Genomic DNA, 25575 nt, shown 5'->3' on the forward strand with positions numbered 1-25575 from the left:
GAGGCCCGACCACCATAACAGAGACAGCTGGGCTATCAGGGAGGAGATGAGCCAAGCTGTCACGTCAGTGGCCTGCAAGAGAGACAGATATTGGGAACCAGACTGCCAGAACCCCTGTGACACAACAAAGCTCAGCAACACCTTTCCGGCAGGTATTTAGGGGTCTATTCATGAAGCAGTGAAAAGTGTGGAGAAGTGAGCCAGTGGAGAAATTGCCCATGGCAACCAATCAGCTTCTCTGTATAATGTTACAGTAGACAAATGATAAATGTTACTTCAATGCTGATTGTTTGCCATGGGCAACTTCTCCACTGGCTCCCTCCTTCACACATTTCACTGCTTCATGAATAGACCCCTACTATATCAGCGTCAGAAAAGAGCAGAGTGTGACCCAGTTATCCTCTGGGAGAGACTGCTGAATTACAAAGTGAGTCACTTACTCCATCTTGTGATGAAGTTTCGCATTGAGGATTTATTTGCAAAGTGGTTGATAGTCAGGCTCCTTGGTGGGTGGTAATGAAGCGGTGGCTAGTAAAATGCAGTAATGTGGCCACCATTTTGTGAGCGTGTAACTGCCTATGACTGCAATCCTATATGTAGTCAAAATGACTCTGGCGCCTAAGTTCATCAGCCAGTCTGTGCGGCCATATTCAGAAAGTCTATTACAGGTTGAGTATCCCATATCCAAATATTCCGAAATACGGAATATTCCGAAATACGGACTTTTTTAAGTGAGACTGAGATAGTGAAACCTTTGTTTTTTGATGGCTCAATGTACACAAACTTTGTTTAATACACAAAGTTATAAAAAATATTGGCTAAAATGACCTTCAGGCTGTGTGTATAAGGTGTATATGTAACATAAATGCATTCTGTGCTTAGATTTAGGTCCCATCACCATGATATCTCATTATGGTATGCAATTATTCCAAAATACGGAAAAATCCCATATCCAAAATTCCTCTGGTCCCAAGCATTTTGGATAAGGGAGACTCAACCTGTAATAACCGATGTGCATCTGATCGCTGCATCTTCCTGCACAAGCGGCGGATCTCCGGAGGATGTCGCAATACAAATCCCAGCATCATTGTTTCGCACATCTGCTGCGTACAAACTTGCAGCTGCGAAAGCATTTGTGTACATCACTGAATCAGGCCCTGAGCGTAGACCATTAAGGGGTCTATTCATGAAGCAGTGAAAAGCGTGACTAAGTGAGCCAGTGGAGAAGTTGCCCACGGCAACCAATCAGCATTGAAGTAGCATTGTATGCATACTATACAATTAGTACGGAGAAGCTGATTGGTTGCCATGGGCAACTTCTCCACAGGTTCACTTCTCCACTCTTTTCATTGCTTCATGAATAGACTCCTAAATCTGGTGTGTAATACTAGCCTTGGGGAGAGAGTAGTAGCAGTAGTGAGTTATGGGTCTATTCATGAATAGGGTTACCACCTCATCCCTTTAATTCTGGACACATATTAATTACACAGGTTCTGTGGCCGGCTGACTTCAAGACTCTATTTCACCTGGTTTTAATCAGCCACAGAACCTGTGTAATTAATATGTGTCCAGAATTAAAGGGATGGGGTGGTAAACAAATTCTTATATTAAATGCATAAATTTCATGAATAATCAATTTTTAAAATTGAAAGAGAGGGGAAGGGGCCACAGTTAAGTTGCAGGGATATTCAGGAAAATGAAACAAGTACATTTACAGAGGAGAAGGTCCTAACAGAACTCTCAAAGCTGAAAGTGGACAAATCTATGGGGCCAGATGGGATACATCCAAGGATACTAAAAGAACTTAAAGAGGTGCTGGTAGCACCATTGACAGAATTATTCAACCAGTCATTAGCTACAGGAGTAATTCCAGGGGACTGGAAAAGAGCAAACGTAGTCCCACTGCACAAAAGTGGAAGCAAGGAAGAGGCAAACAACTACAGACCAGTGAGTCTTACATCAGTAGTAGGGAAATTGATGGAAACACTCTTAAAAGAAAGAGTTGTAGATTATCTCAAATCCGGCAATTTACTGGATCCCAAACAGCATGGATTCACTGGGGGGAGATCATGTCAAACAAATCTTATTGACTTTTTTGATTGTGTGACTAAAGTGATGGATAAAGGTGGAGCCATGGATATAGCTTATCTAGACTTTAGTAAGGCTTTTGACACAGTTCCACATCGCAGACTGCTAAATAAACTTGAAAGTTTGGGATTGGATATTAGGATTATTGAATGGATAAGATCTTGGTTGAAGGATAGAAAACAGAGAGTTGTGGTAAATGGAGTGCATTCACAGGAGGGAAATGTTACCAGTGGAGTACCCCAGGGATCTGTACTTGGACCAGTGCTTTTTAATATCTTTATTGGTGACATTGCAAATGGCATTAAAGGGAAAGTATGCCTTTTTGCAGATGACACAAAGGTATGCAACAGGGTAGACACACCAGGTGGGGTAAAACAAATGATTGAGGATCTAGGTAGACTAGAGGAATGGTCAAGAGTCTGGCAATTACAGTTTAATGCCAAAAAATGCAAAATCATGCACTTGGGTCTCAAAAATCCTAAAGCTAAATACAGTATTAATGGCACTATACTGGAAACTACTGAGGAGGAAAGGGATCTAGGAGTCACTATTTCAGATGACTTAAAGGCAGGTAAGCAATGTAACAAGGCAATGGGGAAGGCTAGTCAGATGCTTGGCTGCATTGGGAGAGGAATCAGTAGCAGAAAGAAAGAAGTAATAATGCCACTGTATAGGTCATTGGTACGGCCTCATCTAGAATACTGTATTCAGTTCTGGAGGCCATATCTTCAAAAGGATATTAATACATTAGAAACTGTAGAAAGGAGGGCAACTAAAATGGTGCATGGCCTACATCACAAAACATACCCAGAAAGACTAAGAAATCTCAATATGTATAGTTTGGAGCAGAGAAGGGAAAGGGGGGACATGATAGAAACTTTCAAATATATCAAGGGTTTTAACAAAGTCCAGGAGGGAAACATTCTCCAAATGAAGAGAAGCAATAGGACGCGAGGACATGCACTGAGACTGGAGGGGGGGGGGGTTCAGGGGAAATTTACGGAAAAATTATTTCACAGAAAGGGTAGTGGACAAGTGGAATAGCCTCCCATCAGAGGTGGTAGAGGCTAAGACAGTAGAGCAATTTAAACATGCATGGGATAGACATAAGGATATCCTTACAAAGAAATAAGGATCAAATAAGGTTAGAGATAAAAATAATATATAAAAAAAAAAGGGGCAGACTAGATGGGCCAAGTGGTTCTTATCTGCTGACAAATTCTATGTTTCTATGTTTCTATGGAACAATTCATACGTTAAAAATATGGAAGAAAGTGAGTCCTAATACCGGTATACCACATGTAAACAATACAACATAAAACATATATCTATTAGTGGGACGCCTTGGCGAATTATCCACCTATAAAAAAAAAAAACAGCAGCAACTTGTTTGATACCAAGTGAATATATCTCTTATGAGATGTAGGATATCATCCTCAGATTTTTCATTTATCTTTTTATATCCTAAAATAATATTTTGGGGGTGTCCATAGATTGTTCCAAATCCTTATTATCCAAAAGAGGGTTAAAAAGTCACTTTTAGCAAGTTGTATATTCTTCACAACTTACTTGTTATTCCATAAGTCAGAGGGAACCAAAGCTTTCTGTGTCTGCCGGCAGACATATAAGGTGCTCTCAGATCAACTAGTTTCTCCTGATGAAGCCTGCGCAGACAGGAGGTTGGAGGTTATATTGTTTATTGTATTGCTATTGGGAAACGTGGATTCCCTTCTTCTTTACCCCCATAGCAGCTTGGACATCAGATAGCGTAAAGCGCAGTCCTTTCCTTTGTTTTTGTTTTATTATAAGTAATGATTAGGACACTGAGAAGAAGCTCCTCACTGACAGCAAGTGCATTGTAGGTATAATAATGCAGAATTGTTCTGCAGCGGTTGCTGAGGAAATACCAAGGTGGCATTGATTGCGTCAACACTGGATGGCGGTCATTAGGTCGACATGAGTTAGGTCAACATACATTGGGTCAACCACGTTTGGTCGACATGCATTAGGTCGACATGACCACTAGGTCGACGTGGGCATTAGGTCAACATGTACTAGGTCGACATGAGTTTTTCACAATTTTTTTCCCTTTTTTTTAACCTTTTTCATACTTAACGATCCATGCGGACTACAGTTGGGAACGGTAACCTGTGCCGAGTGCAGCGGTAGCGGAACGAGGCACCTTGCCCGAAGCATGGCGAGTGAAGTACTAATTGGGGTTCCCCGTCACTTTTCGAAGAAAACGACACCAAAAAAGTAAAAAAACTCACGTCGACCTTTTCCCATGTCGACCTAATGACCACGTCGACCTAGTGATCACGTCGACCTAATGCATGTCGGCCAAACGTGGTCGACCCAATGTATGTCGACCTAACTCATGTCGACCTAATAAACCACACCCGTCAATACTACCTCAAGCCATTATTTGTTTATACTAGGATGCAGTGACCAATGAAATCCTTAGAAGACAGTCATGCTTTGCATCTGCACATCCATTGTCAGTCAGGATTGCCATTGTTATAAGGTGAAAGTTCCAGATTGTTTCGTGTTTTTGTGTTTGCTTAGCTTTTTATGTTACAATGATATATTCAGCAGCTATGTACAGTGCTTGACCCACTCTTATGTAACAGTTCTCCCTAAGCATGGGATAGAGTATTGCACCATTGCTCACACCTTCAGTGGCAAACGCAGGATTTGCATGGGGGGGTTTCCAGAACTGGGTGGAGCCAATCATGGGGTGGGGACTGAGGTGACCCAGTATATGCTGGTTCCGTAAAACTAGTGTGTCTGTGTGTACATATCTACACATATATATATACCGTATATACACCTATATATATATACATAGCATATTAAACATCCATACATATATATATATATATATATACATACAGTACACGTATATATACACATGTATATATATCATGCGTGTGTGTGTTTTGTCCCTCCTGGAATGGGTCATGGTGGGAGGTATGGATTGTGTATATTACATTTAAACCAATGTTGTAGATTATATTTGAACTAATAGTTTAGAAATGCCTGTGTACTGTTAATAGCACCACCTAATTGAGAGATAACTATTTTATAAAGTTCCCTTACAGTGGAACAAATATAACTTAAACAACCCAAAAATCCACATTAAAAAATAAAATGTATAATTTATCTTTTCAAATGCAAGAATAGCAGTAGCTTCTGTACTACTTACACACTGGGACAGGACTCAGGATGACTCTCTGTGTGTCTCTCCCAGGTGAGGAGGAGGAGAAGCTCCCTCCCCCCTCCTATCTCTACTCTGGGGAGGAAGCTCCATCGGTAGCTCATGTGATGTGATACTCCTGTGTGTCTGCCTGCACTGTATCAACTGTCCTTTTTGATTTCCTCTTTCTGGTTCTGCTGCTGCACAAAGGGGGTGCTAGTGATGTCAGTGTGCTTCGGCCAGGGTGGGGTGGGGGTGGGTTGGCTGACATAGGGGGGCAGGGGTACAGTATTTCTTGTGCCCCCTCCTTAATCTGACTATGACACTGGTGTATCTATAATGGATGCAGGGTGAGCAGTGGAAACCGGCACCAGGGAGGGTCCATGACACACAACATAAATAGACTTAAGGGCTCTGCACACTGGACGACAATTTAGAAAGATATGAAAGATATCGTAAAAAAATGAACAATATATTGGCCCTCATTCCGAGTTGTTCGCTCGCTAGCTGCTTTTAGCAGCATTGCACACGCTAGGCCGCCGCCCTCTGGGAGTGTATCTTAGCTTAGCAGAATAGTGAACGAAAGATTAGCAGAATTGCTACTAAATATTTTCTTGCAGTTTCTGAGTAGCTCCAGACCTACTCACAGATTGCGATCAGCTCGGTCAGTTTAGTTCCTGGTTTGACGTCACAAACACGCCCTGCGTTTGGCCAGCCACTCCCCCATTTCTCCAGACACTCCCGCGTTTTTACCTGGCATGCCTGCGTTTTTTAGCACACTCCCGGAAAACGCTCAGTTACCACCCAGAAACGCCCCTTTTCTGTCAATCACTCACCGATCAGCAGTGCGACTGAAAAGCGCCGCACAGACAACAGCAAAACTGCTAAGTTTTTAGTTAAATAACTAAGCGCATGCGCACTGCGTACCATGCACATGCGCATTTAGCAACAAAACGCAGCATAGCGAAAATCGGCAACGAGCGAATAACTCGGAATGACCACCATTGTTCATATCATTCAGCGTGGAGGCACCGACGATGAACGATGTGCGTCCCCGCAGACGATCGTTCATCGTTGGTCTGTCATCGTTTATCATTGCAAGCCAATTTGGATGATATCGATGTGTGCAATGTCCAATCGTTCATACAATTCGTTCATACAATTCGTACTTCATACTAATCGTTCAGTGTGTATGCAAAAAAATAGTTACTGGAAAATCGTTCATAGGGGGTCATTCCGAGTTGTTCGCTCGTTGCCGATTTTTGCTATGCTGCGATTTGTTGCTAATTGGGCATGCGCAAGGCACGCAGGGCGCATGCGCTTAGTTATTTAACTAAAAACTTAGCAGATTTGCTGTGGAGTCTGCGGCGCTTTTCAGTCGCTCTGCTGATCGGTGAGTGATTGACAGGAAAGGGGCGTTTCTGGGTGGTAACTGAGCGTTTTCCGGGAGTGTGCTAAAAAACGCAGGTGTGTCAGGGAAAAACAGAGTGGCTGGCCGAACGCATGGCATGTTTGTGACGTCACACCAGGAACTAAACGGACTGAGCTGATCGCAATCTGTGAGTAGGTCTGGAGCTACTCAGAAACTGCAAAGAATTATTTATTAGCAGTTCTGCTAACCTTTCGTTCGCTATTCTGCTAAGCTAAGATACACTCCCAGAGGGCAGCGGCCTAGCGTGTGCAATGCTGCTAAAAGCAGCTAGCGAGCGAACAACTCGGAATGAGGGCCATTGTTCATATCGTTCATAGGGGGTAATTCCAAGTTGATCGCAGCAGGAAATTTTTTAGCAGTTGGGCAAAACCATGGCCCTTATTCCGAGTTGTTCGCTCGCTAGCTGCTTTTAGCAGCATTGCACACGCTAAGCCGCCGCCCTCTGGGAGTGTATCTCAGCATAACAGAATTGCGAACGAAAGATTAGCAGAATTGCGAATAGAAATTTCTTTGCAGTTTCTGAGTAGCTCGAGACTTACTCCTACACTGCGATCAGTTCAGTCAGTTTCGTTCCTGGTTTGACGTCACAAACACACCCAGCGTTCACCCAGACACTCCCCTGTTTCTTCAGACACTCCCGCGTTTTTTCCAGAAACTCCTGCGTTTTTCAGCACACTCCCATAAAACGGCCAGTTTCCGCCCAGAAACACCCACTTCCTGTCAATCACACTCCGATCACCAGAACGATGAAAAATCTTTGTTAGGCCGTGAGTAAAATACCAAACTTTTGTGCTAATTTACTTGGTGTAGGCGCACTGCGAACGTTGCGCATGCGCAGTTTGCGACTAATCGCTCCATAGCAAAAAAAACTAACGAGCGAACAACTCGGAATCACCCCCCATGGTTCAAATCACCCAAATTGCACAGTGTGTAAGACCCATTACTTTGCAGCCACCACTGAAGAAATCTCATGGGAATTGGCACTGGCATCACTGTAACAGAGATAGACACATACACAGTAGGAAAAAAAAGAATGTGACCAAAATGTCCAAACGTCTGATCATAAAATTACCCCTTTTATTCCTTTGCTGCTATTAACCCAAGGGATACTCAGCCCTCAGAAAAATCAACAAAAAAACACAAAGTTGTCACAGCGCACTGGAATAAAAATATATTTTTTTATTTTTATCACAGACAAACACTAATCAGTTTACACTTTAAAAACACACACAAAGAATTACTTTGCCTATTAAAAGCTGCCACAATGTCAATTAATACATTGTTACGCCTTTGCTAGCAAGTTATAAAGAAAATTAAAAACATATTGGGGGTGATTCCGAGTTGTTTGCTCGCTAGCTGCTTTTAGCAGCATTGCACACGCTAGGCCGCCGCCCTCTGGGAGTGTATCTTAGCTTAGCAGAATAGCGAACGAAAGATTCGCAGAATTGCGATTAGAAATTTCTTAGGTTTCTGAGTAGCTCCAGACCTACTCACAGATTGCGATCAGCTCAGGCCGTTTAGTTCCTGGTTTGACGTCACACACACGCCCAGCGTTCGGCCAGCCGCTCCCCCATTTCTCCAGACACTCCCGCGTTTTTCCCTGACACGCCTGCGTTTTTCCGCACACTCCCAGAAAACGTCCAGTTTCCGCCCAGAAACACCCACTTCCTGTCAATCACACTCCGATCACTTCAACGATGAAAATTCTTCGTTCGGACGTGAGTAAATCTACTAAGTTTTGTGCTAAAATACTTAGCGCATGCGCACTGCGTACCATGCATATGCGCATTTTTGCCTTAATCGCTCCGTTGCGAAAATCGGCAACGAGCGAACAACTCGGAATGACCCCCATTATTGTATCACTGTATCAAGTAACAATCACACTCTATTTATTATTAAAAAGATACAATAGGTTCCATCTAGTTTTCAGAGGATTTTATCCAGCAGCTTCACAGCTAATACCCCTTTCAGTCCGCCACCTATGATCACGGGTTATGGGCAAATGAGCGTAGTGTTCACACTAGCCTTCTTTCGCGGGGCGCTGCGCCCTGCCCTTTTTCTGAGTGACAGAATGTGCCCTGCCCATTTGAGCCTGCCCTGCTGATTACCAAAGGACTGCCTTACTCACTGCCGCGCCGAGCCGCACTGTCACTCCTCCCCGCCGCATTGTCACTCCTCCCCACCGCACTGTCACTCCTCCCCGCAGCTGCCTTAGGCTTGTCACACTGATGCGCTGACAGCTCTCGGCAATACTGTAGGCTGCTGGGGATCTAGTGAGATGATGAGGGCTTGGTTTGCCTCTCCCGCTGAGAGCTTGGGGGAAGCCCAGCACCTCCATAGATCCTGAGCACGCCCCCCTATAGTAACGTCTGTGGGCCGCACCGCCCACTTTAATGATGCTACATGACAACACCCCCTATTTTGCATGATCACGCCCCTTTCCGAGCGCATGCTCGGCTTCGCCACATGTGCACACATGTGCCCACGCAGTCCGGCGCCCAGCCCTTTAGAGTGTCTAGAGGGAACACTATGAGTGCGCATAACTCGTGTTCAGGTGCGGTCTGAAAGGTGCAAGGGTTGAAATAATGGGTCAAGCGATCCAGAGTATCAACCCTGGTTGAGATCGTCCAGCGTATATGCAAACTGTATTTTATTGTCAATACATCCCGCCCCATATGTTAAAGTATTCTGTTTTCAGCAGCTCTCAGGAGTTTGCTTGGCAGCACTCCTTATTTCCTTCTCCTGTCCTGCAGTCAGCAATTAGCTTAACAATACGCCTAATTTTACAAACAGCCACAGTTAAATAGTTTTAGGGGTTGGATAACCTCTGAATATATATGGTTATTTTCTGGGAGGCTTGATAATAGTGGGTAGCAATTACACCCCTCTCCTTATGTGTCATTCCTTTCAGCCAGATATGCCCTACTGTTGCTGTGTGGCTTTAAGGTTTACAACCATGCATCATATTTGTTGTATATTATACTATAAGGTGGTAAAAAGCACCTAAAATAAATGTTACACTATGAAACTTAATCAGTTTATTACCTTGTTCCCCAAATGAGGAACATCATGGATAAGGGATGTTCTATAGGAACCTGGACTGGACATAGCAGTAGCGGCGCAGGTGTCATGTTTTTTTGCACGTAAAAGCTCGCAGCCGTCAGCAGATACATGCCTGAAAACGGCCCCTGCGTTTTCCCAACCACTCCCCACAAACTCCCTGTTAACACCTCCAAACGGTCACTTCCTGTCAATCACTTTTTCATGAAATCTTCATAGCGAGCAAGATAAGTTGAGACATGCCTACATTTTTGCCACCACTCCCCCGGCACCTTCTTCAAATGGTCCCTGACTATCAAGCACTTTGCAAATAAATCCACTCTGCGATCAAAGTATCAAGACTATTGTGTCAAATGCACAATGCGATTTACATGATGCGATAATGGCTCCAGTGCGAAAACATTGGGTTTGCATTAGGGATGAGCGGGTTCGGTTCCTCGGAATCCGAACCCGCCCGAACTTCATGTTTTTTTACACGGGTCCGAGCGACTCGGATCTTCCCGCCTTGCTCGGTTAACCCGAGCGCGCCCGAACGTCATCATCCCGCTGTCGGATTCTCGCGAGGCTCGGATTCTATCGCGAGACTCGGATTCTATATAAGGAGCCGCGCGTCGCCGCCATTTTCACACGTGCATTGAGATTCATAGGGAGAGGACGTGGCTGGCGTCCTCTCCGTTTATAGAGAAGAGAGTGAGACAGTAGAGAGAGACACAGTAGTTATTTTGGGGAGCATTAGGAGGAGTACTAGTTACTTGCTGAAGTGATAGATAGTGTGACTGTATATTATCTGACTTGTGGGGGAGACACTGACAGTGGGGAGCAGCAGGGCTGGCTCCAGGCCTACTAGCACCCTGAGCGAGAAAATGTCAAAGCGCCCCCCCGCCCCCCCCCCATGCGCGCGCCGAAGGCGCGCGCGTTCCCGGAAAAGTGGGTGTGGCCTCTGGAAAAGTGGGCGTGGCCTCGTAACTTCATATCATCAAACTAAAAATATATTTTCACACAATTAGCAGCCTTACACATAGCCACAGTAGTGTTCCTTACACACAATGTCTCCAATATAGTGCCAGATACACATAATGTGCAGTGCCAGATGGACATGACATGCCCCCCAGCAGTGTCAGCTACACATGACATACCCCGCAGCAGTGCCAGCTACACATGACATGCCCCGCATCAGTGCCAGCTACACATGACATGCCCCGCAGCAGTGCCAGCTAGACATGACATGCCCCCCAACAGTGCCAGCTACACATGACATGCCCCCCAGCAGTGTCAGCTACACATGACATGCCCCGCAGCAGTGCCAGCTAGACATGACATGCCCCGCATCAGTGCCAGCTACACATGACATGCCCCGCAGCAGTGCCAGCTAGCATGACATGCCCCGCATCAGTGCCAGCTAGACATGACATGCCCCCCAGCAGTGCCAGCTACACATGACTTGCCCCCCAGCAGTGCCAGCTACACATGACATGCCCCGCTGCAGTGCCAGCTACACGTGACATGCTCCCCAGCAGTGCCAGCTACACATGACATGCCCCCCAGCAGTGCCAGCTACACGTGACATGCTCCCCAGCAGTGCCAGCTACACGTGACATGCCCCCCAGCAGTGCCAGCTACATAAATGCCCCCAAAGTGCCAGATACATAAATGCCCCCACAGTGCAGATATGCCCCCCACAGTGCCAGATACATAAATGCCCCCACAGTGCAGATATGCCCCCCACAGTGCCAGATACATAAATGCCCCCACAGTGCCAGATACATAAATGCCCCCACAGTGCCAGATACATAAATGCCCACACAGTGCCAAATATATAAGTGCCCACACAGTGCCAGATACATAAGTGCCCCCACAGTGCCAGATATGTCCCCACAGTGCCAGATATAAAAATGCCCCCACAGTGCCAGATATGCCCCCACAGGGCCAGATACATAAATGCCCCCAGTGCCAGATGCATAAATGCCCCCAGTGCCAGATGCATAAATGCCCCCAGTGCCAGATGCATTATTGCCCCCCACAGTGTCAGATACATTAATGCCCCCCACAGTGCCAGATACATTAATGCCCCCAGTGCCAGATATGCCCCCACAGTGATAGATACATTAATGCCCCCAATGCCAGATATGCCCCCACAGTGCCAGATACATAAATGCCCCCACAGTGCCAGAAACATAAATGCCCCCACAGTTCCAGATACATATATGCCCCACATAGTGGCAGATATGCCCCTAATGCCAGATACACTTGTCCCCACAGTGCCAGATATGCCACCAGTGCCAGACATGACCCCAGTACCAGACATGACCCCACAGTGCCAGACATGACCCCAGTGCCAGACAAACCCCCCAGTGCCAGACATGACTCACACAGTGACAGACCAGACCCCCAGTGCCAGACATGACACCCATTGCCAGACATGACCCCACAGTGCCAGACATGACCCCACAGTGCCAGATATGACCCCACAGTACCAGACATGACCCCACAGTGCCAGACATGACCCCACAGTGCCAGACAAACCCCCCAGTGCCAGACATGACTCACACAGTGACAGACCAGACCCCCAGTGCCAGACATGACCCCCATTGCCAGACATGACCCCACAGTGCCAGACATGACCCCACAGTGCCAGACATGACCCCACAGTGCCATACATGACCCCCAGTGCCAGACATGACCACCAGTGCGAGACATGACCCCCAGTGCCAGATAAGACCCCCAGTGCCAGAAATGTCCCCCAGTGCCAGACATAAGCCCTACATGACCCCCAGTGCCAGACATGACCACCAGTGCGAGACATGACCCCCAGTGCCAGATAAGACCCCCAGTGCCAGACATGTCCCCCAGTGCCAGACATAAGCCCTAGTGCCAGATATCCTCTCCTCACCCCCCCCCCCCCCCCCGTGCTGCTTACCGTGCTTCTGTTGTCCAGCTGAGGGCGGGGAGGAGAGCGCAGCGTGTCCTCTCCTAGCTTTCAATCTCCAGTGGCCGCGGCAGTGTCAGCTTCAACTTGGCGCAGGTCCGCAAGTCAATCAAAGCTCGCGGTCCGGCAGCCAATCATGAGCCTCAGCTGCCGGAACGCGAGCTCTGGTTGGCTCACAGGCCGGCGCCGAGTAGCGGGGAGGGAGCATGCAGTGCGCGTCTCTGCTAGGAGACGGACACTGCTGAAGGGACGGCTCCAGGCTCCAATATGGCGGCCAGAGCTAGCGGCGCCCATAAAGTGCGGCGCCCTGTTCGGCCGCTCTATTGGAACATGCCTGGAGCCGGCCCTGGGGAGCAGTTAGAGTCTGAGAGCAGGACTCAGGAGTACATATAACGTACAGTGCACACTTTTGCTGCCAGAGTGCCACACTGCCATTGTGACCACACTGACCACCAGTATAATATATATTGTGATTGTCTGCTTAGGAGTACTACTTGCAAGTTGCTGATAGTGTGACCAGTGACCTGACCACCAGTCACCACCAGTTTAATATATATATATATATATATATATATATAATTGTATATAATATATATATATAATATTGTATACCACCTACCCGTGGTTTTTTTTTCTTTCTTCTTTATACATACTACTATAGTAGCTTACTGTAGCAGTCTGCGGTGCTGCTGAGCTGACTGTGTCCAGCAGGTCCGTCATCAGTCATTACATAATAAATATATATACCTGTCCGGCTGCAGTACTAGTGATATTATATATATATATATTGATTTCATCTCATTATCATCCAGTCTATATTAGCAGCAGACACAGTACGGTAGTCCACGGCTGTAGCTACCTCTGTGTCGGCAGTCGCTCGTCCATCCATAATTGTATACCACCTACCCGTGGTTTTTTTTTTTCTTTCTTCTTTATACATACTACTATAGGAGCTTACTGTAGCAGTCTGCGGTGCTGCTGAGCTGACAGTGTCCAGCAGGTCCGTCATCAGTCATTACATAATAAATATATATACCTGTCCGGCTGCAGTACTAGTGATATTATATATATATATATTGATTTCATCTCATTATCATCCAGTCTATATTAGCAGCAGACACAGTACGGTAGTCCACGGCTGTAGCTACCTCTGTGTCGGCAGTCGCTCGTCCATCCATAATTGTATACCACCTACCCGTGGTTTTTTTTTTTCTTTCTTCTTTATACATACTACTATAGTAGCTTACTGTAGCAGTCTGCGGTGCTGCTGAGCTGACAGTGTCCAGCAGGTCCGTCATCAGTCATTACATAATAAATATATATACCTGTCCAGCTGCAGTACTAGTGATATTATATATATATATATTGATTTCATCTCATTATCATCCAGTCTATATTAGCAGCAGACACAGTGCGGTAGTCCACGGCTGTAGCTACCTCTGTGTCGGCAGTCGCTCGTCCATCCATAATTGTATACCACCTACCCGTGGTTTTTTTTTTCTTTCTTCTTTATACATACTACTATAGTAGCTTACTGTAGCAGTCTGCGGTGCTGCTGAGCTGACAGTGTCCAGCAGGTCCGTCATCAGTCATTACATAATAAATATATATACCTGTCCGGCTGCAGTACTAGTGATATTATATATATATATATTGATTTCATCTCATTATCATCCAGTCTATATTAGCAGCAGACACAGTACGGTAGTCCACGGCTGTAGCTACCTCTGTGTCGGCAGTCGCTCGTCCATCCATAATTGTATACCACCTACCCGTGTTTTTTTTCTTTTCTTTCTTCTTTATACATACTACTATAGTAGCTTACTGTAGCAGTCTGCGGTGCTGCTGAGCTGACTGTGTCCAGCAGGTCCGTCATCAGTCATTACATAATAAATATATCTACCTGTCCGGCTGCAGTACTAGTGTGATATAATATATATTGATTTCATCTCATTATCATCCAGTCTATATTAGCAGCAGACACAGTACGGTAGTCCACGGCTGTAGCTACCTCTGTGTCGGCAGTCGCTCGTCCATCCATAAGTATACTAGTATCCATCCATCTCCATTGTTTACCTGAGGTGCCTTTTAGTTGTGCCTATTAAAATATGGAGAACAAAAATGTTGAGGTTCCAAAATTAGGGAAAGATCAAGATCCACTTCCACCTCGTGCTGAAGCTGCTGCCACTAGTCATGGCCGAGACGATGAAATGCCAGCAACGTCATCTGCCAAGACCGATGCCCAATGTCATAGTACAGAGCATGTAAAATCCAAAACACCAAATATCAGTAAAAAAAGGACTCCAAAATCTAAAATAAAATTGTCGGAGGAGAAGCGTAAACTTGCCAATATGCCATTTACCACACGGAGTGGCAAGGAACGGCTGAGGCCCTGGCCTATGTTCATGGCTAGTGGTTCAGCTTCACATGAGGATGGAAGCACTCAGCCTCTCGCTAGAAAAATGAAAAGACTCAAGCTGGCAAAAGCACTGCAAAGAACTGTGCGTTCTTCGAAATCCCAAATCCACAAGGAGAGTCCAATTGTGTCGGTTGCGATGCCTGACCTTCCCAACACTGGACGTGAAGAGCATGCGCCTTCCACCATTTGCACGCCCCCTGCAAGTGCTGGAAGGAGCACCCGCAGTCCAGTTCCTGATAGTCAGATTGAAGATGTCAGTGTTGAAGTACACCAGGATGAGGAGGATATGGGTGTTGCTGGCGCTGGGGAGGAAATTGACAAGGAGGATTCTGATGGTGAGGTGGTTTGTTTAAGTCAGGCACCCGGGGAGACACCTGTTGTCCGTGGGAGGAATATGGCCGTTGACATGCCTGGTGAAAATACCCAAAAAATCAGCTCTTCGGTGTGGAAGTATTTCAACAGAAATGCGGACAACATTTGTCAAGCCGTGTGTTGCCTTTGTCAAGCTGTAATAAGTAGGGGTAAGGACGTTAACCACCTCGGAACATCCTCCCTTATACGTCACCTGCAGCGCATTCATCATAAGTCAGTGACAAGTTCAAAAACTTTGGGCGACAGCGGAAGCAGTCCACTGACCAGTAAATCCCTTCCTCTTGTAACCAAGCTCACGCAAACCACCCCACCAACTCCCTCAGTGTCAATTTCCTCCTTCCCCAGGAATGCCAATAGTCCTGCAGGCCATGTCACTGGCAATTCTGACGATTCCTCTCCTGCCTGGGATTCCTCCGATGCATCCTTGCGTGTAACGCCTACTGCTGCTGGCGCTGCTGTTGTTGCTGCTGAGAGTCGATGGTCATCCCAGAGGGGAAATCGTAAGACCACTTTTACTACTTCCACCAAGCAATTGACTGTCCAACAGTCCTTTGCGAGGAAGATGAAATATCACAGCAGTCATCCTGCTGCAAAGCGGATAACTGAGGCCTTGGCATCCTGGGTGGTGAGAAACGTGGTTCCGGTATCCATCATTACTGCAGAGCCAACTAGAGACTTGTTGGGGGTACTGTGTCCCCGGTACCAAATACCATCTAGGTTCCATTTATCTAGGCAGGCGATACCGAAAATGTACACAGACCTCAGAAAAAGAGTCACCAGTGTCCTAAAAAATGCAGCTGTACCCAATGTCCACTTAACCACGGACATGTGGACAAGTGGAGCAGGGCAGGGTCAGGACTATATGACTGTGACAGCCCACTGGGTAGATGTATGGACTCCCGCCGCAAGAACAGCAGCGGCGGCACCAGTAGCAGCATCTCGCAAACGCCAACTCTTTCCTAGGCAGGCTACGCTTTGTATCACCGGTTTCCAGAATACGCACACAGCTGAAAACCTCTTACGGCAACTGAGGAAGATCATCGCGGAATGGCTTACCCCAATTGGACTCTCCTGTGGATTTGTGGCATCGGACAACGCCAGCAATATTGTGTGTGCATTAAATCTGGGCAAATTCCAGCACGTCCCATGTTTTGCACATACCTTGAATTTGGTGGTGCAGAATTTTTAAAAAAACGACAGGGGCGTGCAAGAGATGCTGTCGGTGGCCAGAAGAATTGCGGGACACTTTCGGCGTACAGGCACCACGTACAGAAGACTGGAGAAACACCAAAAACGCCTGAACCTGCCCTGCCATCATCTGAAGCAAGAAGTGGTAACGAGGTGGAATTCAACCCTATATATGCTTCAGAGGTTGGAGGAGCAGCAAAAGGCCATTCAAGCCTATACAATTCAGCACGATATAGGAGGTGGAATGCACCTGTCTCAAGCGCAGTGGAGAATGATTTCAACGTTGTGCAAGGTTCTGCTGCCCTTTGAACTTGCCACACGTGAAGTCAGTTCAGACACTGCCAGCCTGAGTCAGGTCATTCCCCTCATCAGGCTTTTGCAGAAGAAGCTGGAGACATTGAAGGAGGAGCTAACACGGAGCGATTCCGCTAGGCATGTGGGACTTGTGGATGGAGCCCTTAATTCGTTTAACAAGGATTCACGGGTGGTCAATCTGTTGAAATCAGAGCACTACATTTTGGCCACCGTGCTCGATCCTAGATTTAAAACCTACCTTGGATCTCTCTTTCCGGCAGACACAAGTCTGCTGGGGTTCAAAGACCTGCTGGTGAGAAAATTGTCAAGTCAAGCGGAACGCGACCTGTCAACATCTCTTCCTTCACATTCTCCCGCAACTGGGGGTGCGAGGAAAAGGCTCAGAATTCCGAGCCCACCCGCTGGCGGTGATGCAGGGCAGTCTGGAGCGACTGCTGATGCTGACATCTGGTCCGGACTGAAGGACCTGTCAACGATTACGGACATGTCGTCTACTGTCACTGCATATGATTCTCTCCCCATTGAAAGAATGGTGGAGGATTATATGAGTGACCGCATCCAAGTAGGCACGTCACACAGTCCGTACTTATACTGGCAGGAAAAAGAGGCAATTTGGAGGCCCTTGCACAAACTGGCTTTATTCTACCTAAGTTGCCCTCCCACAAGTGTGTACTCCGAAAGAGTGTTTAGTGCCGCCGCTCACCTTGTCAGCAATCGGCGTACGAGGTTACTTCCAGAAAATGTGGAGAAGATGATGTTCATTAAAATGAATTATAATCAATTCCTCCGTGGAGACATTGACCAGCAGCAATTGCCTCCACAAAGTACACAGGGAGCTGAGATGGTGGATTCCAGTGGGGACGAATTGATAATCTGTGAGGAGGGGGATGTACACGGTGATATATCGGAGGATGATGATGAGGTGGACATCTTGCCTCTGTAGAGCCAGTTTGTGCAAGGAGAGATTAATTGCTTCTTTTTCGGTGGGGGTCCAAACCAACCCGTCATTTCAGTCACAGTCGTGTGGCAGACCCTGTCACTGAAATGATGGGTTGGTTAAAGTGTGCATGTCCTGTTTATACAACATAAGGGTGGGTGGGAGGGCCCAAGGACAATTCCATCTTGCACCTCTTTTTTCTTTAATTTTTCTTTGCGTCATGTGCTGTTTGGGGAGTGTTTTTTGGAAGGGCCATCCTGCGTGACACTGCAGTGCCACTCCTAGATGGGCCAGGTGTTTGTGTCGGCCACTAGGGTCGCTTATCTTACTCACACAGCTACCTCATTGCGCCTCTTTTTTTCTTTGCGTCATGTGCTGTTTGGGGAGTGTTTTTTGGAAGGGCCATCCTGCGTGACACTGCAGTGCCACTCCTAGATGGGCCCGGTGTTTGTGTCGGCCACTAGGGTCGCTTATCTTACTCACACAGCTACCTCATTGCGCCTCTTTTTTTCTTTGCGTCATGTGCTGTTTGGGGAGTGTTTTTTGGAAGGGCCATCCTGCGTGACACTGCAGTGCCACTCCTAGATGGGCCCGGTGTTTGTGTCGGCCACTAGGGTCGCTTATCTTACTCACACAGCTACCTCATTGCGCCTCTTTTTTTCTTTGCGTCATGTGCTGTTTGGGGAGTGTTTTTTGGAAGGGCCATCCTGCGTGACACTGCAGTGCCACTCCTAGATGGGCCCGGTGTTTGTGTCGGCCACTAGGGTCGCTTATCTTACTCACACAGCTACCTCATTGCGCCTCTTTTTTTCTTTGCGTCATGTGCTGTTTGGGGAGTGTTTTTTGGAAGGGCCATCCTGCGTGACACTGCAGTGCCACTCCTAGATGGGCCCGGTGTTTGTGTCGGCCACTAGGGTCGCTTATCTTACTCACACAGCTACCTCATTGCGCCTCTTTTTTTCTTTGCGTCATGTGCTGTTTGGGGAGTGTTTTTTGGAAGGGCCATCCTGCGTGACACTGCAGTGCCACTCCTAGATGGGCCAGGTGTTTGTGTCGGCCATTAGGGTCGCTTATCTTACTCACACAGCTACCTCATTGCGCCTCTTTTTTTCTTTGCGTCATGTGCTGTTTGGGGAGTGTTTTTTGGAAGGGCCATCCTGCGTGACACTGCAGTGCCACTCCTAGATGGGCCAGGTGTTTGTGTCGGCCACTAGGGTCGCTTATTTTACTCACACAGCTACCTCATTGCGCCTCTTTTTTTCTTTGCGTCATGTGCTGTTTGGGGAGTGTTTTTTGGAAGGGCCATCCTGCGTGACACTGCAGTGCCACTCCTAGATGGGCCCGGTGTTTGTGTCGGCCACTAGGGTCGCTTATCTTACTCACACAGCTACCTCATTGCGCCTCTTTTTTTCTTTGCGTCATGTGCTGTTTGGGGAGTGTTTTTTGGAAGGGCCATCCTGCGTGACACTGCAGTGCCACTCCTAGATGGGCCCGGTGTTTGTGTCGGCCACTAGGGTCGCTTATCTTACTCACACAGCTACCTCATTGCGCCTCTTTTTTTCTTTGCGTCATGTGCTGTTTGGGGAGTGTTTTTTGGAAGGGCCATCCTGCGTGACACTGCAGTGCCACTCCTAGATGGGCCCGGTGTTTGTGTCGGCCACTAGGGTCGCTTATCTTACTCACACAGCTACCTCATTGCGCCTCTTTTTTTCTTTGCGTCATGTGCTGTTTGGGGAGTGTTTTTTGGAAGGGCCATCCTGCGTGACACTGCAGTGCCACTCCTAGATGGGCCCGGTGTTTGTGTCGGCCACTAGGGTCGCTTATCTTACTCACACAGCTACCTCATTGCGCCTCTTTTTTTCTTTGCGTCATGTGCTGTTTGGGGAGTGTTTTTTGGAAGGGCCATCCTGCGTGACACTGCAGTGCCACTCCTAGATGGGCCAGGTGTTTGTGTTGGCCACTAGGGTCGCTTATCTTACTCACACAGCTTCCTCGGTGCAAATTTTAGGACTAAAAATAATATTGTGAGGTGTGAGGTATTCAGAATAGACTGAAAATGAGTGGAAATTATGGTTTTTGAGGTTAATAATACTTTGGGATCAAAATGACCCCCAAATTCTATGATTTAAGCTGTTTTTTAGGGTTTTTTGAAAAAAACACCCGAATCCAAAACACACCCGAATCCGACAAAAAAAATTCGGTGAGGTTTTGCCAAAACGCGGTCGAACCCAAAACACGGCCGCGGAACCGAAACCAAAACCAAAACACAAAACCCGAAAAATTTCAAGTGCACATCTCTAGTTTGCATACATCTCTGAATCAGCCCCTTACTCCATCATCAATAGCACTGGTGGCTCACATTACTTTGTCCTTAAGGCAGAGAGGCAAGGGTTCCCAACCACCACGCACCATAAATTCACCTCATGTACAAATAAGAATACTTTCATTAAGGATCTTTTTCTCAGAGCTCAACAGAGGGAACCTTTGCCATCTTCAGATGATGTTTGTTCCAAGACCCCCACTCTTTCCTATGGCAAGGATGTCTGGAATTAAAGGCCCATATAGACGGGCCAATGCGGGAGAGATGTGTGCTGAGTGAACCGCTCAGCACACATCTCTACCGCTGCTCAGCACAGCGTGAGCTGTGCTGAGCGTCCGGGGGGAGACGGGGGGGGCGCTCATTTCACCCAGCGGGTGAAGTGAGCGACCTGCTAGATTGGCCTGCGCAGCGCTATCACTGTAGGGGGTACACACGGAGCGATCATGCTCAAATTCTAAGCAATCTAGTCAGGTTGCTTAGAATATCGCTCCATGAGTACCCCCTTAAGCAGAGCCGGCCCTAACCAATATGATGCCCTAGGCAAGATTTTGGTTGGTGCCCCCTAGCACCACCACTTGTTCTGTTTCTGACTCTGCACCCCTTTCCCAGCACCACCACCCCTCACACATAGCAGTCCTTATTTTGGTGTTCCTACCCCCTATATTTTAAATAGAAACAGTGCACACATGCGGCGCACAGCCTAAAAAGGGGCGTGTTCTTGTTGGGAAGGGGCATGGCCACACAATAGTACCCTCAATTACACTTGCCCTTTCTAGACGTAACACTACACAGTAGAGCACCTTTATACACATAATGCCACACATTAGTAATACCCTTACACACATAATGACACACATAATGCCCCTTACACATATGCCAAACACTATTGCACAAGAAACCTACCCACACACAGCACTCACACGGCCGCTAACACTGTGACCTCTGCCTATGCTTGGATATAGGTGTGTTCTCATATATCTTGCCTCAATATGCCATGAAGCAGGAGATGGCAACTCTGCTAACGTTGGGCACCTTTTTTGATGAAAACGCATCTAATTTGCATTGCAATTTGGCTAAGATGCACCAGCAGCTTCTGCTGATTAAAATGATATGCGACATGCCTATATACACACAGAATATAGGCATGCCGCATATCATTTTAATCAGCAGAAACTGCTGGTGCCCCTAGGCATACCAAATGTCCTAGGCATTTGCCTAGTTTGCCTATACCTAGGGCCGGCTCTGCCCTTAAGAAAAGGGATCTGATCAGATACCTCTACTCCTGTTCAGCCAGAAGTAGCAGGGATATAGATCACAGTGACAGCTGATCCTTGGACACAAAAACATGCAATTCTGACACTTTTATGTATTCATGGAGACATAGGTGCTTATTGTGTAGGGGGTGTACACATATGGCACTGACCACTCCCACACAGCACTGGTCACACCTCTTCTGCTTCTCATAATAGGCCCTTGGCAGAGCCGAAACTTGGATTTTTGGCACCCGGGGCAAGGCGGTAGTTTGGCACCTCCCATTGGGCAATTGCCAGTATAGTGTAACAATAGAAATAAGATTTAAAATAAAACATAACACACAAATGGCAGGATGTAATGGCGTCTGTGTCTGCTGTATGGTTTTGCCTTTTAAATGGCTGCTACTTTAAAAAGACGTCCTAGTTTGACCGGCATCCCACACCTCCGGCAAACTCATTACATCCCGCTGAAAATGTCTAACATGTATGGTTTACTTTTACTGCGACTTGTAGCACTGGACTGAAACAGCCAGAGAATTCAACCCACAAACAGCAAAAACACATATATGAAATGATCCAAGATTGATGGGCTATATCATAATGCATGCAACCCAAGACTGACCGGCCAACTGTTGTAGAAAGCCCAGCATGCCAGTTGAGACCTAGGACTGCACTTTGGGGGGCAGCTGCTGTCCTGGTGTATAGAGACCTCACCTCAGTGCTCAAACAGATGATCGGCTGCTGGTGCTTCCTATTATCCTGTACTCCTCTGTTGGAGCTGCGGGGTGGGAAGGGGGAAGAGTATGGCCTCAGCTAGACCAATCAGCTGGAGAGTCCGTGGTCAGAAACCCATTCATTAATTTTTTTAGTTGCTGGAGGGCAGTGCTGGGGAGCGGGGACCTGCAGCAGAGGCTACGGGACACAGCAGACGGTAGTCCTTTAGGGCTGAGAGGAGGGAGGGGAGGCAGCGTAACCATCTTGGCACCCCCTCAGATTCTGCGCCCAGGGCACACGCCCCCAAGGCCCAACACCCACCCACCCCCTCCCGGTGCGGCCCTGCCCTTGGAACAATTCAGCCCCAGGCCCGTCTGACCCTTAATACGGCCTTGACTGTAATTAACTGCCAATGTGATGACATCATTTTTATCAACACTTGATAAGAAGATGTGGCCTTGCTCAGAGTCCTAGGCAGGCTATTTGTAACTGAATTTAATCTCATTGTTTATTAAGAATTGTAAGAAGAAACATTAACTGTTTAACTCTAATCGCCCAGAATTTCTATATTATGCTTTTTAAAGGTGCGTCATGACCATCACTATCAAGAAGTTATGTTTTGACAAACATTCAGATGGACAAGATGCAACGTAAGAGAATAGAAAATATACATACCAACCCCTTTGACACAATCCACAGCTGTCACTTTATCTCCTCCAATGGCAACAAAAGAGTCAAATACATTGTACAATACCTAAAAATAAAGCATAGAGTTCATATTAGTGATCGAAAGGTGACTCTTTTACGATTGTCTGCAATGAATTACCATAATATGGATATTGGTGACCGCTCACCATGGCACACTCTTTTAAATTTTAATTACAATATACAAAATAACACAATGCTTTATGGGCCTGATCCATGTTTGTAAGTAAAGCAAAAAAAGCAAGCAACTTGGCAAAACCATGCTGCACTGCAGGTGGGGCAGACGTAACATGTGCAGAGAGATTTATATTTGGGTGGGATGTGCTTAAACTGAAATTTACATTGCAGTGTAAAAATAAAGCTGTCTAACATTTTTGGTGGCTACATGTAAAAGCAACCCTGCACAGAAACAATATAAATATATTTGCCCCCCCTTGCACTGCAGCATGATTTGTTCCAGACACAAAGTTACTTGCTTTTTTTTTTTTTTTGCTTTACTTACAAACATGACTCAGGCCCCATATTCAGTGATGAAAAATGTAACTGCCGAAAATGATGATGATGCATTTCATTCTAATACATCTCCTATATAATAACCCAGATCTGTCACTCTGTGACTGTGTGGATAACGCTGGGCGTGGCTAGGACCTCTCATTGGGTTAGCAGCAGGTCTATCACATCCAGAGCCGGCCCTTACCAATATGATGCCCTAGGCAAGATATTGGCTGGTGCCCCCTAGCATCACCACTAGTTCCGCCTCTGACAGTGCACCCCTTTCCCAGCACCATCACCCCTCACCCATAGCAGTCCTTATTTTGAGTTTCCTATCCCCTATATTTTAAATAAGAACAGTCGGCGCACAACCCAAAAAGGGGTGTGTTTTTGCTGGCAAGGGGCATGGCCACACAATAGTACCCCTAATTCAAATTACGCCTCACAGTACTACAACTTTATTCACATTTTATCATGCAATAGTGTCCCTAATTCACGTTATATCACACAGTAGTACCACTATACCTTATATACATTACTCCTCACAGTAGTGCCCCTTATTCACATTACACCACACTGAATTGCTCTTTATTCACATTACACCATATAATAGTGCTCTTTTTATACATTACGCCACACAGTAGAGCAACTTATGCACATAATGCCACACATTAGTAATGCATTTATACACATAATACCACACTGTTATGCCCCTTACACATATGACACACATTATTAATGTCCTTATAAATATAATGCGCCTTACACATTATGACAACCTTTATTAATGCCCTTATACACAAAATGTCCCTTACATGTATGCCGCACATTATTAATGCCCTTATACTCATAATGACACACATAATGCCCCTTACACATATGCCGCACATTATTAATGCCGTTATACACATAATGCCACACATAATGCCCCTTACACATATGCCGCACGTTATTAATGCCCTTATACACATAATGACACACATACAATATTACCCTGTTACACATATGCCGCACATTATTAATGCCCTTATACACATAATGACACACATAGTGCCCCTTACACAATTGCTGCACATTATTAATGCATTTATATACATGACACACATAATGCCCCTTGGGGGTAATTCTGAGTTGATCACAGCAGCAAGTTTGTTTGCAATTGGGCAAAACCATGTGCACTGCAGGGGGTGCAGATATAACATTTGCAAAGAGAGTTAGATTTGGGTGGGTTATATTGTTTCTGTGCAGGGTAAATACTGTCTGCTTTATTTTTACACTGCAATTTAGATTTCACTTTGAACACACCCCACCCAAATCTAACTCTCTCTGCACATGTTATATCGGCCCCCCTTGCAGTACACATGATTTTGCCCAACTGCTAACACATTTTCTGCTGCGATCAACTCAGAATTAGGCCCCTTATACATATGCCGAACACTACTGCACAACCAACCCACTCACACACAGCACTCACACAGCCGCTAACACTGTGATCTCTGCCTCTGCTTGGATACAGAAGTGTCCTCATAAATCTTGTCTAAATGCTAACGCGGATGACTTTTCTTGATGTGAATGCAACTTATGTGCATTGCTATGTGGTTAGGATGCACAAGCAACTTCTGCTGATTAAAATGATATGCAGCATGCCTATATACTGTGTGAGACTGTGGCTGTATCTGCATATGAAATGCTACACACAGAATATAGGCATGCCGCATATCATTTTAATCAGCAGAAGCTGCTGATGCCCCATGGCATACCAAATGCCCTAGGCATTTGCCTAGTTTGCCTATGCCCAGGGCCGGCTCTGATCACATCCAGTCCACAGCTGATTGGCCGAGAAATGCCCTCCCATACAGGTTACATCCACTGGGAGGCTCTGCCCTTTAGCTGCTGTGTGTTCCCAGAGCAGGATTAACAATGGGGCTGATGGAGCTGCAGCTCCAGATCCACACCCCAATATAGGCCCACTGCATCTGCAGCAACATACCCTCCAACAATTTACACATAAAAATCGGTACAAATTCAAAAAGGGAGTGTGGCCACGGGTAAAGGGACGTGGCCACGCCCCTTTTCTTATGCTTTCAATGGAAGTTTGGAGAGCCAGAGATCGGTACAGACCATAAAAAAACGAGTTTTATGGTAAGAACTTACCTTT

The 25575-nt window shown here is 46.4% G+C and overlaps 1 protein-coding gene across 1 annotated transcript in view; it reads right to left on the reverse strand.

Annotated features, from left to right (window-relative positions):
* Window positions 1-25575, reverse strand: part of SLC9A3 (solute carrier family 9 member A3) — a 156302-nt gene that overhangs the window by 70238 nt on the left and 60489 nt on the right. Inside the window, exon 4 of the mRNA XM_063925146.1 lies at window positions 22896-22974. Coding sequence (XP_063781216.1) covers window positions 22896-22974 — 79 coding nt within the window. The remainder of the gene's footprint in view (window positions 1-22895; window positions 22975-25575) is intronic.

The sequence above is a fragment of the Pseudophryne corroboree genome, chromosome 5, assembly GCF_028390025.1.
Source record: "Pseudophryne corroboree isolate aPseCor3 chromosome 5, aPseCor3.hap2, whole genome shotgun sequence".
Classification (NCBI taxonomy): Eukaryota; Metazoa; Chordata; class Amphibia; order Anura; family Myobatrachidae; genus Pseudophryne; species Pseudophryne corroboree.